The sequence below is a fragment of the Perca flavescens genome, chromosome 18 (assembly GCF_004354835.1).
Source record: "Perca flavescens isolate YP-PL-M2 chromosome 18, PFLA_1.0, whole genome shotgun sequence".
Taxonomy (NCBI): Eukaryota; Metazoa; Chordata; class Actinopteri; order Perciformes; family Percidae; genus Perca; species Perca flavescens.
Window position 1 is genome coordinate 13,529,524 of NC_041348.1, and position 12,584 is coordinate 13,542,107.

General features: G+C 38.4%; 1 protein-coding gene across 1 annotated transcript in view; it reads right to left on the minus strand.

The window, feature by feature from the left end:
* LOC114573011 (MAM domain-containing glycosylphosphatidylinositol anchor protein 2) overlaps nucleotides 1–12,584 on the minus strand; it is a 186,936-nt gene that overhangs the window by 26,011 nt on the left and 148,341 nt on the right. The window contains exon 11 of the mRNA XM_028604875.1: nucleotides 5,854–6,002. Within this exon, the coding sequence (XP_028460676.1) occupies nucleotides 5,854–6,002 (149 nt within the window). The remainder of the gene's footprint in view (nucleotides 1–5,853; nucleotides 6,003–12,584) is intronic.

Consider the following 12,584-nt stretch of genomic DNA (forward strand, 5'->3'; position numbering starts at 1 on the left):
ATTCCCGCCACCATCAGTGTAGGACGTTTACTCTCATCTGACAATTAACCTCATCTATAGGCTTTTGTATGATCTGCCAACATTAAATGCTACACAACAGGGCTGTAGTACTTGAGTCCGGTCTTGGACTCAAGTCCGTTTTTCTATGGTCTCGGACTTGTCTCGGACTCACTGGTATTCGGACTTGTCTCGGTCTCGGCCACTGGTCTTGCCAAATATGGCTTTTGGTCTCGACCAAATCCAGGTATCTTTACTCTTTACTATGTTCCCATATAACGTTTTCACCGCTACCTATGTTTGTTTACTATTGGAGGGAAAGTGAAACACTGGCCATCTAATAACCAATCACACAGGTTATCTTCGCAGGGCACGCTCTGCATCTGCGTGCCCTGCTAATTTGCATTGATTCACACACTTCCAAATAACAATATAATACAATACAATATTTTTTTTTCAGGGAAGGCATAAACCAACCATAGGGTTTATAACCAACCAACCCACTCTGTAATACTGGTCACTTCTTTTCTACACTACTGTACATCTGGAGTGAAGCTATATTGTCATTTAGTTACTCAAATGCTCAGTACTAGTACCTAGAAGTGGTAATAGTAGTGGGTTGGTGTTTGTATATCAGTTCTAACACTGTTATTATGAGGTATCACCATATATCATCATTCTGTTTTCTTTAGATTAGATTATATGATATCAAGGGGAATGTCTTTACTTAAAAATCCTGGGTTTTGTGACACTGTTTTTGCTTTTAAATCAACAAATAATAACCCCAAATGACTGATAATGTCATGGATGCATTAGACTTTTTTTTCCCTGTCCTGGACTTGGTGCTGACTCGGACCTGAACCTTTTTGGACTCGGTCTTGTCTTGGACTCAAACCTCTCTGGACTTGGTCTTGACTTGGACTCGACTAGTTGTGGTCTTGGACTTGTCTTGGACTCGACAAAGGTGGTCTTGACTACAGCCCTGCTACACAACAAAAACATATTTTTCTCTGTAAGCTGTTGACAGCCAGATGCTCATTAGCCACATTTACTTTCAAAGCAGCTTCCAGCCTCTGAATTTAAAGACTGCTATTAACAAGCAGCAGGAATATTGTTATACCATTTGCAGAGAGAAAAATCCTGATTCCTTTTTCCCATTAAAGATATGCCTCAGTCTGCAATATACAGGCATTTTGCGAGTTCAGTAATACCACCTTTGTGCTCTGTACACGATTGCCTCATCCTTTTAAAGTTTGATTTTAATCGTGTTCTACAATGTTTTGCTATACTTTTATACAGGGACCTTGAACTGACAGGGATTTTATATCTAGTCTTTGCACAATGCATAGCACGTGAGCAAACCTGTCTTCAGGTGACTAAGCTCAGGTATCACACAAAAAAAAATGTTTGCACTTTTCATGTCTTGTGATACAATATAGCCCCTCAGAAATAAAGAGAAACAAGGATTTTGGTGGAATTTGCTGTGGGCAAAGATAAGAGAAGTGGGGTACATTTTATCCTTCAGAATCAGTTTAAGGGGAAGAGCTGCACGAATGAATTACAAATTACAGCTTCTGCATCACAATTAGTGACTTTACATGCCCTTCTCAGTCAAAAGAAAAGACAAAGTGTGTTACCAGCAGAGAGAGATAGAGTAAATGAAAGCATGACAGCATTTGAGCAGAGTCAGTGTGTTTGTGTGTGTGTGTGTGTGTGTGTGTGTGTGAGTGTGTGAGAGAGAGAGAGACAGAGAGAGAGAGAGAGAGAGAGAGAGAGAACAATACCAATTAAGTAATTACTTAGAGTCTGGATGAGCCACAATTATGGGGTGCAAGTTTTCACCACAATTAGTTTGCAGGTAAATAGAATGTTTGGTCTGCCACTGGTAATTGCAGTTGGAGCACTTATCCATAACTATCTTTTGAAAATTTTAGTACAAAAGGCATGGTAGCTAATTGCTATAAATTACACAGTGTTGGCCTGTACATCTGTGTGTGTTTGAACACTAAAAGAGGATGGATCATTGAACTATAAGAGTGAAAATGACCTTTCTATACAAATGATGACTAAAAAGTGCATCTTCTGTTTCCAACTAAAGACACACAGATGCATGCAAAATGACACATCATCCCGTTTCTGTTTTGCAGAAGAGAAGGGCAATTTTGCTGTGTTAGTGGTAGGCACTTGAAAGATTCAGAAGGTATTTGTACACATGTCACATTACATCATGTGATCACATGTTAAGAGTGGTGCTAATACATATGTGTGCATTTAAACTACATATATTGATCTATTAATCTGTGCCCACAAGCCGTTTTGCACAAGGAAACCGGTGTGTAGAACATTTAAAGCACCCTTCCTGAATAATGATCCCATATTGTAGAAAATAATATTTCCATGTCTTTTTTGAAGCAGGTCAAGAGCCTCCGAGAGCGCAGATGCGGAAGACCCAGAAACGCTGACCAATCAGAGCAAATTGGGCTTTTTCAGAGGGGACTTAAAGAGATAGGCGCTAAAACAGGATGTTTTTGACAAAGGGTGAATACAGGTATATTCAGATAGACAGTCTGAGTAGTTTTTTTTATTTATATTAAAGCATGTAAACATGTTCTAGTAGAAACGTAAAATACAAGTATGAACCTGAAAATGAGCATAATATAGGCTCTAAAGGAGTGGTAAGGACAAAAACAAAAGGTGACACGAAAATGGCCACAACATTCCATAAATATTTAATTTCAAGTGGATTTGATGTCAGATTGTAATGGGAGCACTCTGTCAATTTACTGGGAGAATTTGAATGTCTTGGGGTTTGTATCTTACCTCATTATTGTTCCCAACTTCCCACATCACATTGCTTGCTTTTGCTTTGTTTAGGTGGTTGTGTAAGGCTGCGAGCATAAATAAAAGTATTAAAATATATATAGGTAGCTCTATATCAGATTTAGAGGTCTGTATCAGATTTAAACACATTTAATTGGGAAAAGAATGTCTAATAGGATACTGGTGTGTGTCTCTGTGTGTGTGTCCCAAAGCTTCAGGCAGATGGAGGCCTTAAACACTGACTCAAACTCCAAACAACAAATGGAAACAAGTAGTTATTGTTTCTATATCAAAAAGGAATTGTATTTAAATCTGCAAATCAAATCAAACTTGAGATGTTGATTGAGAAAACATTTTACTTTTCAGGCGTTTTAAATCACACACATGCTAATCTGATTATGAATTTTGCGTCTTTGTTTTGATTCCCATTAATGTTTACTGAATCCCAGAGTCTGCGCTCAATTAAGGTTTCTATATACATCTTTTTATTTTACTTTTTATTCTGCAAATTTTCCCCACAGAGGCAGAGTGCCATATTGATTTCATATGATTTGATTGCAGCAGCAGTTCACAGGGATTTTTAAGGTAACTTTAAAAAACAGCTGGATTGATCAAAGCGATAGCAGGAGCCAAAAGAAACACAGGAAGAATCAAAGTGACGGTGTATTGTTAGACGAGGCTGATATACTGTAGATTGCCTGCATGTAAAACGTATGGCTACTATTGATTTGCCTGCACGCACTGACTTGACAGATCAATTGAAAAAGACAAAAGAGAAGAAGGAGGAGGAAAAGGAAGAGACGGAAGAAGTAGTTCCAAGTTGGCAAGATGTAGGTCAAAAAAGTTATCTTGTAGGGGCTCCATGAAGCCAATCAAGCATCTGGACGGCAGAGGAGGCTTTGAAGTAGCCGGCTGCAGTATCAAAACAAGGCCAGATGTCACACCTTAGCATTGCATCCTTGACAGGTGCGGTGATTTGTGTTTTGTGATTCTCGACAGTGAAATGCCTTTCAGCTAGAGCTTCCTTCGCATCTCCCCTCCAGCCAGACTGTCTCTCATGAGAGCACTGGACGATAACACAAAGCAATCCATTACAGAGGCATAAGGTCTACCGGCTCCAAGTATTAATTCAAAGGAGAAAATAATTCTCAGAGAATGGCAGGGGAGCTGCTGCTGGATCTATAAATAGATCGAAGTGGTGTAGTCCACGTGCCGAAGCTTTTTTACTGCACCACTCTTTCACAGTCAGTCTGGGGTATCTCTGTATTTATTTATTTATATAGAAAGCCTCTCCTCCTACTCATTTCTTTCTTCATCTCTCTCATTTCCTCACTGCCTTGACATTGTTTGCCTCTTTCCGGCGCCAACTCCATGGCCTCTTTTCGGCTCCAACTTACACCAAAAGGCATTTAAAAAAATCGTATTATTCGTCTAAATCAATACTCAAAGCTGGAACTCAATCCATCATAGAGGGTATACTGTATAGTCCTATTTAAAAAGTCAGTGAAATTTCCTCACAGAAAATAATCTCTTTCATCTAAGACAATGTCAGATTGGTTGTTATGCGTCGAAGGAAGGAAATATGGTAACAAAATGTACCCTCCTGAGATATCAAGGCAAGAAGGTGGAAAGCAATTAATTTGCCCAAACACTGATTGCGTGCTAATATAGACTGGAGTAAGGATTTTCTCTTTTTAATAAACAAATGCAGAAAAGGTTAAAATGCTATCTGCTCTTGTACAGATGCAGACATTATAATCTGTTAAAAACAAAACTGCGCAGGACCAGATGTAAATAGAAAAAGCAAATGTATATTCTTGGCAAGTTTTCAGACAAACGCCTGGCAAGTGCAAACGTGGGCTCCGCAATGCACAACATAATTTGTTACCAAACAGACCAACTCAGATAGTTGACAGAAAAATCATTGCGCTACACAAACATAACTGGTTTAGAATGTGTTTTCAAGCTTCAATTCCTTGAGGGTGTAGTGTGAAACAAACATGAAATTATATTATTCATTACAAACCCAACTGTCAGGGTATGCTCGCTAATTCTGAGCAGAACTGAGATGGATTTAGCATTGCAGCATGTGCTACATTTCTTTGATGTATGCTCTCTTTTAAATTTTTTAAACAGGCTTCTGAATAGCGGCTTAGTGCTGTAATGCAATGTAACCTAAAAATCTGCGGTGTTCATGGAGCTAGTTCACCATTTACAACATTATGTAAACTGAAGGTGGTGCCACACCTGCTGTTGCTGTAATTAAAAAAACAACTATAAAAGTGTTCCATACTGCCATGGTGAGACAGAGAGAGAGAGAGAGAGAGAAAGAGAGAGAGAGAGAGGGAGGGAGGGAGGGAGAGAAAGGTACACATTGATTGCCAAAGAGAGAAAATGTAACCATGCAATCCATCAATGCTACCAGCCTGTCATCTGAGGAGTTTACTTGAGTAGCTGGGAAAACAGAAGCTATGCTTGCTCTCTCTCTCTCTGCGGGGTTCCCTTCCACTTCTCTGACTGCGCTTCTGATAGAGAGCAAAAACAGAAGCAATTCGTGGAAACCACAGAACTCGTTCAAACAACCGACCCTGACAGGTTCTTAGTCATTCTGCCCGGCCCACAGAGGCTAATTCACATCCTTAAAAACTGCAAAATAAGACAATCAATGAATCGAGGCATAAGATTGGCACTGTCAAATTGAATACATGCAAGCTGTGCAAACACTTCTATTACATGCTTAAATTGGCAATAAGAAAGGTGTTTACGGCCCCATGGCAAACAACGACTCTAATTCATCTAAGAAGAGTCAAAATGAAGCTGACCAATACCAATGACTTAGCGATTATTGTACAAGGAGCCAACATTTCTGGCTTTAAAAACGTGTGTTCTGGCTGTACAAAAGCCCCCTGAGAACAGATTTCTGTGGGACTAAATAACACTTTTCACTGCAGCCAGCATTTCAATGATGCACACAGAGAAAAAGAGAACAAATCAGCAGGCATGAGGGTGAGTGCTCAGATAGACAACTTATCCTACCTGTCTGATGCCTAGTCTGTAGGCGACAATGCGGTCCACGGCGTTGGGGTTCATCTGGGTCCACTGGAGCTTGAAGCCATATACTCTGGGCCTGTTCTGCCACAGAGGGCTGTAGGTATCATAGTAGAACTCCACAGGGTAGGCCTTGCCTGGAGAGAAAGCAGATTAATAATAATACGTAATGCTTTAAAGCTCACTTAAGATATACATTTTTTTTTTTTTTTAAACTTGTGTTCCAATACCCATACTATTTAGTATACTAGAAAAGTATTTAGTATGGCTTGTTAATATTAAAACTGTTTGCATGGAATGCCATATTATACTGATGGCACTCTAACAAGATACCATGGAGCCATTGAGTATCTTTGTCTGGAGCCTAGTGGGACTGAACATGCACTCTCTGACCAGATAGAGGAGACGACATTGACTCTGTATTACACGTCAACATCATCAAAATCAAACTCAAGGCCCGGGGGCCAAATCCAGCCCCTTGCAAATTTTGATCCGGCCCTTCATTTCAATTTAGGTTCAAGCAAATTAGCAAATTTTGGCCCGACTAGTCGTGCACCATACCAAAAAAATAAATCAAGAAACTGTTTTTCATACTGTAATTATGCGACACTGCCGTGCAGAATTTGACCGATTTGCCAACTTTGAGACTCAGAATTCCACACAGAAGCATAGAGTTTTTTAATATTCAGGCTGTGAAACAGGTTGTTGTGAGTCGGCTGGGTGGCAGCTGCTTTTCTAAATGTAAGGTTTGTTTTTCATGACTTGCTAAATTCTAGGATTGGCTAAGAAACTTTTTTGCTGACTTTTTTAGGGTTTTATGTCGACCAAACTGTATGGGAGAATGCTATATGAGACATGCAATAATACAAAGTTAATAGAATTTTGTTAAATAAAAGCATGTCAATAAACTCAACATGTCTGGCCCTTATTGTGATCGTCATTTCCAGTGTGGCCCTTAGTGAAATTGAGTTTGATAGCCCTGCTGTATTATGACAGTATTTCACTCATAAATAAACCAATGTAGAGGGCTTCTCGTTAGTCATATTTTCTGTGCTTTGCTGTAAGCGCTGTAAATTGACTCTAATGCAAGTAAAAACTAACTTTATGACATTTTCAGTGTTTCTGTCCATCTCTTAAAATAATTATTTTAACAATGGCCCAATACATAGTATGTAAAATGCAGTATGCCAAAAGTACCAAGATGTCCTACCGCATCCGGTCGGATTTTGCAGTATGCAAGCCAGCACACTTTTCTGTCTATTCTGACCCACAATCCTTTGCACACCATATATGAGCAGGAGGGTCAAAGTTCAAGGCGCATTGTTATGAAGAAGTAGCATGCCCCAACTTTAATTTAATAAAAATTACTGCATACAACAACACATACTTTGTAAGGGGAGCTGCTGTACATACTAAAAAGTAAAAAGAAAAAGTATGTGATTTGGAACTCAGCTGTCTAGAAACCATATGTAGTGGAATTTAAGGGCACCTGCATGTCACGTATACCTACAAAATACTCTGGACTGTATTAAAAGGCTATTCCAGCAATAGTACTTTAGCAGCAGAGGACAAGGTATCTCTACAGATTGCGACGAGATTGTGTGTCTACATGCACGTGCAAACTAATTATAAAATGTACAAAGCATGTCCTGGACATTAAATGTCTCAGAAAGTGGAACAACGTAACCAACAGCACCATCCATGGTAATGATGATACCAAAGTGTTTAAGTCGCCACAGGCAACAGTGGTCCTGTCTGGTCTGAGTCGTTTCAGTGTCCCTTTATCACTGCTTAAAAACTTAACATAAAGTACACTGTGAGCAATCTATTTTAGATTATTTTGACCACGTTCAAATCCAATTGATGTCAAACAGTCAGACATTGCATGATAGAAAGATGCAAAACACACTAAGACTTGACAATGACTGGAATTTTTTTTAAGTGGACGACTGAAAACAATAACCAAAACAAACACAAGTGCTGAGATATTGGCGCTGTTGTGAAGACTCACAGCCCCACGACAGCAGTGCCAATGTCTCGCAGTACCGACAGCACATGAACACACCAACACGGATTTTGTAGAGTGAAATGTATGGCAGATTTAAAAAAAAAAGGGCTTGCATGCTAAGCATTTCCATGATTTTTACAGTAAGTCGGTATGAATTTATTTGGTTAACAAATAGACAAATAGCAAACAGTACTGATTTTGATAAGGTTTGAAAGGTTAGTGTAATTAGGGCATTAGTGAAATAGATTTGAATTCTAACTTTAACCATTGGAAGTTGCTAAGTTATGAGATCTCAATCCTTTGCTTGCATCTGTATGCATTACAGGCCAGCTCTGCCCTGCTGCAGTGGTTTACCTTGCACACTGTGCAGACTTGGAGTGTAAATGTAAACTTGTAAATGTTTCATTGGTTAACATAGTGACACTTCTTTAAAGCCAAAAAGAACGCTAAATTAGTATGACAAAGATGTAGAGTATCTCTCATCTTCACTATGTTCTATTTGTTCTATTTTTATCCGCTCTATATGGTATTCCTCGTTGCTGTTATGACCCAATTTTCCCTGGATCATTACAGTTTCATCTTATGTTACATGACATAGAGTGCTTTCATGGCATTGAATCAAAGCATGTATAAGATTGTAGTATGTCTTGTGAATCTTTATCTTCATTTATTTCAAACAATTTAAAAATGAATAAAAGAAAATCAAAAAGAAAAAAATGAATACGAAAAAAATAAAACTCAACAGTTCAAAAAGGAATAGGAAGAAGCCACGGCTTGTCAGTCCTACCCAGCTTTTCCAAAAGACAAGTGCAAAAATAATTAACCTCCTAAATTAAGCTCAAGCTATTCAAGCTATTAAGAAAAAAAAGACAAAAAACAAGCACCATTAACATTAGTGAGATTTACATGCTCCTTTCTCACTTCTGTATTTTTCAAAAATATATCTTTTGTACATTTCTTTTTACAAAATTGCATTATATTTATTCTTAGTTTGATCGTGTCGTCAAAACCATTCCACAAAACCAGCCCACAAATCGAAATACACATACTTTTGAGATTGGTCCGAGCATACTGCTGTTTAAAATACAATATAGATAAATTATTTCATACAGATGGATCCAGACTACCACAGAGATCCTTACAAAGCTTTTCCTTCAATAACACAGTTTGCTTTGTTGGAATCCGCGAGGATTTATTTCTAGACAGGGATCGTGGCACGGACTGAATACGTCTTTCAAGATTTTCAGCTTTCCAGTCACAGCCTGCAAGCTGATTTCTGACAGCTGAAGTAGAAGCTGGGAGAACATTGTATTTTAATCAAGATCCAGGAACAAGCTTACAGCATGACCTTCCAGGCAAAGAATAGTAATTCACCTCAATGACACATTGCTGTGTTTGCCCCTTGCTTGTGTTAGTGTTATTTGGGCTGGGTTATTGAAGGATGACAATACCCAAGGCAGATGATTTGTAATAGCCATGGAGAAGACACTAGAGCAGCCATTGTTAGCTCAAACAAAGGCAGGACTGGGATTTGATTTGCCCGTGTGGAGAGGCAGCAAGTGGTTGATGTATGTCAGGCAATTGCAAAAACCTGTCAAGTTAGTTTATGTCACGTGTGTCAAACTCAAGGCCCGGGGGCCAAATCTGGCCCATGGCAAATTTTGATCCGGCCCTTCATTTCAATTTAGGTTCACAGCTAATTTTGGCCCGACTAGTTGTGCACCATACCAAAACAAATCAGGAAACTGTTTTTCATACTGTAATTATGAGACACTGCCGTGCAGAATTTGACCAATTTGCCAACTTTGAGACTCAGAATTCCCCACAGAAGCAGAGAGTTTTTTAATATTCAGGCTGTGAAACAGGTTGTTGTGAGTCGGCTGGGTGGTAGCTGCTTTTAATTGCTAAATTCTACAATGGCTAAGAAACGTTTTTGCTGACTTTTTTAGGGTTTTAAGTCGACCAAGCTGTATGGGAGAAAGCTATATGAGACATGCAATAATACAAAGTTAATATACTTTTTTTGTTAAATAAAAGCATGTCAATAAACTCAGTATGTCTGGCCCTTATTGTGATCGTAATTTCCAGTGTGGCCCTTAGTGAAATTGAGTTTGACACCCATGGTTTATGACATTGATGAATTATAATAGCATTATTTTCCTTAACAGTTTTAGTTGTCTCCAGGCTCTCTATCTGTGGGCTCTTTAGTGTGAACAGATTCTTGAACCCCTTTGTATGACACTCAGGGGAGGAAATACTGATGACTCAGAGTTTGTGAAGTTTAATCTGTTTGCTTCCCTGATTACAGGAATTCAGTAGGCTAGTTGCTCAAAACTGGATTTGAATATTATAAAAAAAAAATAAATGTAGACATTATTTAAATGACAAGAAACAAGGATAGGCATCATCATCATCAAACCAGAATTTTAAAACGTGAAGTTTTAGAGGGAAATCCATTAATTCCAATGGAATCGCCACAATAAGTTGATTTGCTTGTGGGGGTGAAGTAAATCCCCACACATTATTTATGTAGAGTTCAACTTTGTTAACTCTGACACGCAAATTTGTTGACCAATATCAAACTGTCTTGACAATGCTGATATCTGAGGGAAGTGAGAGCTGGAGATTACAAAATGGTGGAAGCATATTTTATTGTGGCTTATCCATGTTTATTTTACCTTCTCTATCAGAGTATAAACTGCTCCATAAGAAAGGCACGGTTTGCAGACAGTTATGAGACAGGCATCCATGGAACAAATGTGTCCTGAGCAAAGGTATTGCTATGTTAGTAGTCTGGCTCACCGGATGTACAGTGCTGGGATAAAGCCTGACATTGCGCCAGATGTCCCTCCCCTTCCTATATCTCTGCTCTCTATTTTGCTGCATTGGTTTTAAGAAATACAACCAGAATAAGCCAGAAGAGTGTAACCAGACCGTAATCCAGCACTGTGGAAATAGGTCTGGCAATGCAAGACCATTCTGTTAGTGACTGAGCTAACTAAGTTAGCAAGCTAGATATCAACCTTGCTAGAGCTTGCTGAGTCACTTTCTGGTAGTACCAGGCCTTAATGCTGGTGATATTCTACATTTTTCTTAATGTCAACAAATCCCATGAAAAGAGCAAAACCAACAACTCCAACACCCGATACAATGTTCATTAAAATTAACAGTGGCACTGTAGGTTGTTTGGAGTCGATCCCATATACACAACCGTGACGCCATAAATACTCAATAATGTACCAAAAGTGTATTAATCCACAGCTGAAGATATTTCCCACAATTGCACAATTTTTACATTTACAAAAAAAAGGAGTTTACTTTGACAATTTAAGTGATCTGTGTCTTTAACAGGAACGAATAAGCTTGAGGCTGAGTGCCACAGGCAGTGTATCAAAGTCTTTGGTCTTCCCATGGGATATGTTGACACAAAGAGTAACACCAGCCTTATCCTTTAAGGATAATTCATATAACGTTAGAAGAAGACAATCAGTGCTACGGGAATCTGACTGAGTGTGCACTCAGCTGTATAATCATGCCACATTAGCTGTAACTGATGGGAAATGCCATTGTTCATTCATTGTGCCAATGTGCACTAACTTATGTCTTGAGATGAAAACTATATCACGACAAGGGAAACAATATAATGCAAACACTGTTGGATAGTTACACAGACAGAAGAAAACATAATCCATAACACACACACTCATAATTTATTTTATTGCATTTTACTCAAGTTAAGTTCTAAAAGCATACTATTCAGATATAATCATTAAAATGCAAACAAATCAAAAGCAGTGAGGGGCCTTTGTAGGCGGAAAAAACAACAACATTAGCAGTTACTTTTGGGCTCTGACTGGTTTGATCAATACTCATAATCGTCCATGACAATAAGCCAAAATCAACACTGAGGCCATTTTATTCTCCATTTTCAGAAATTAAATTACGTTAATGATGCTTTGGGCAACATGCTGCAGATCACTTAGCCTTTGCATAGGTAAAGCTATTTAAAATACAATATTGTAATCTGAGGGAAAGGAACAATCATTCATCAGCCAGAGGAAATCATTTAATGCAGGGCGAACCTTTCTGTTTTAGAACTGACGCTATAAAACAAATTTACTAAAAATTGCTACTAGAAAAACATATTTCCCAACATAAAAATGCAAGGATAATTACTGTCTGCACTTCACTTAGCAGTGTTTCTCTGTAAAGTTGTAGCTGTGTTTACAGCACACTGTACAGTAAATGTTACATAAGCCAGCCTGGCAGATACTGTCAGTTTTGTTCATGCTGATTATACTCTATAATAAGGCTGATAAAGAAAAGAAGAGGTTGTATTTTCCAGTAGAGCAAAGGCACATAAGGTTAATTAAAGTGACTCATATCATTGTAATTTTCATAATATGTCTTTAAAGATTCCCACAAAGACTCTGCTTGAGGAACACATGACTAAAAAGATTGTATTACTGTGATTGGTTTACACTTAATTCTTTTGGACTAATCTATTTCAGCAACTGTTTATCCTTGAGAAAAATCTTTTAAAAGTACATTTCTTAGAGCACAATTACAGCAAAAGCAGAGACATTGTCACAAACTCACAAGTGAATCAATGTATTTTACTCAAATATACAATCTAATGTAATGATGGCTCTCACTCTAATAATACTTTATGTGTGGTGAAGCACATTACCTAACCCACTTACACCGCTTG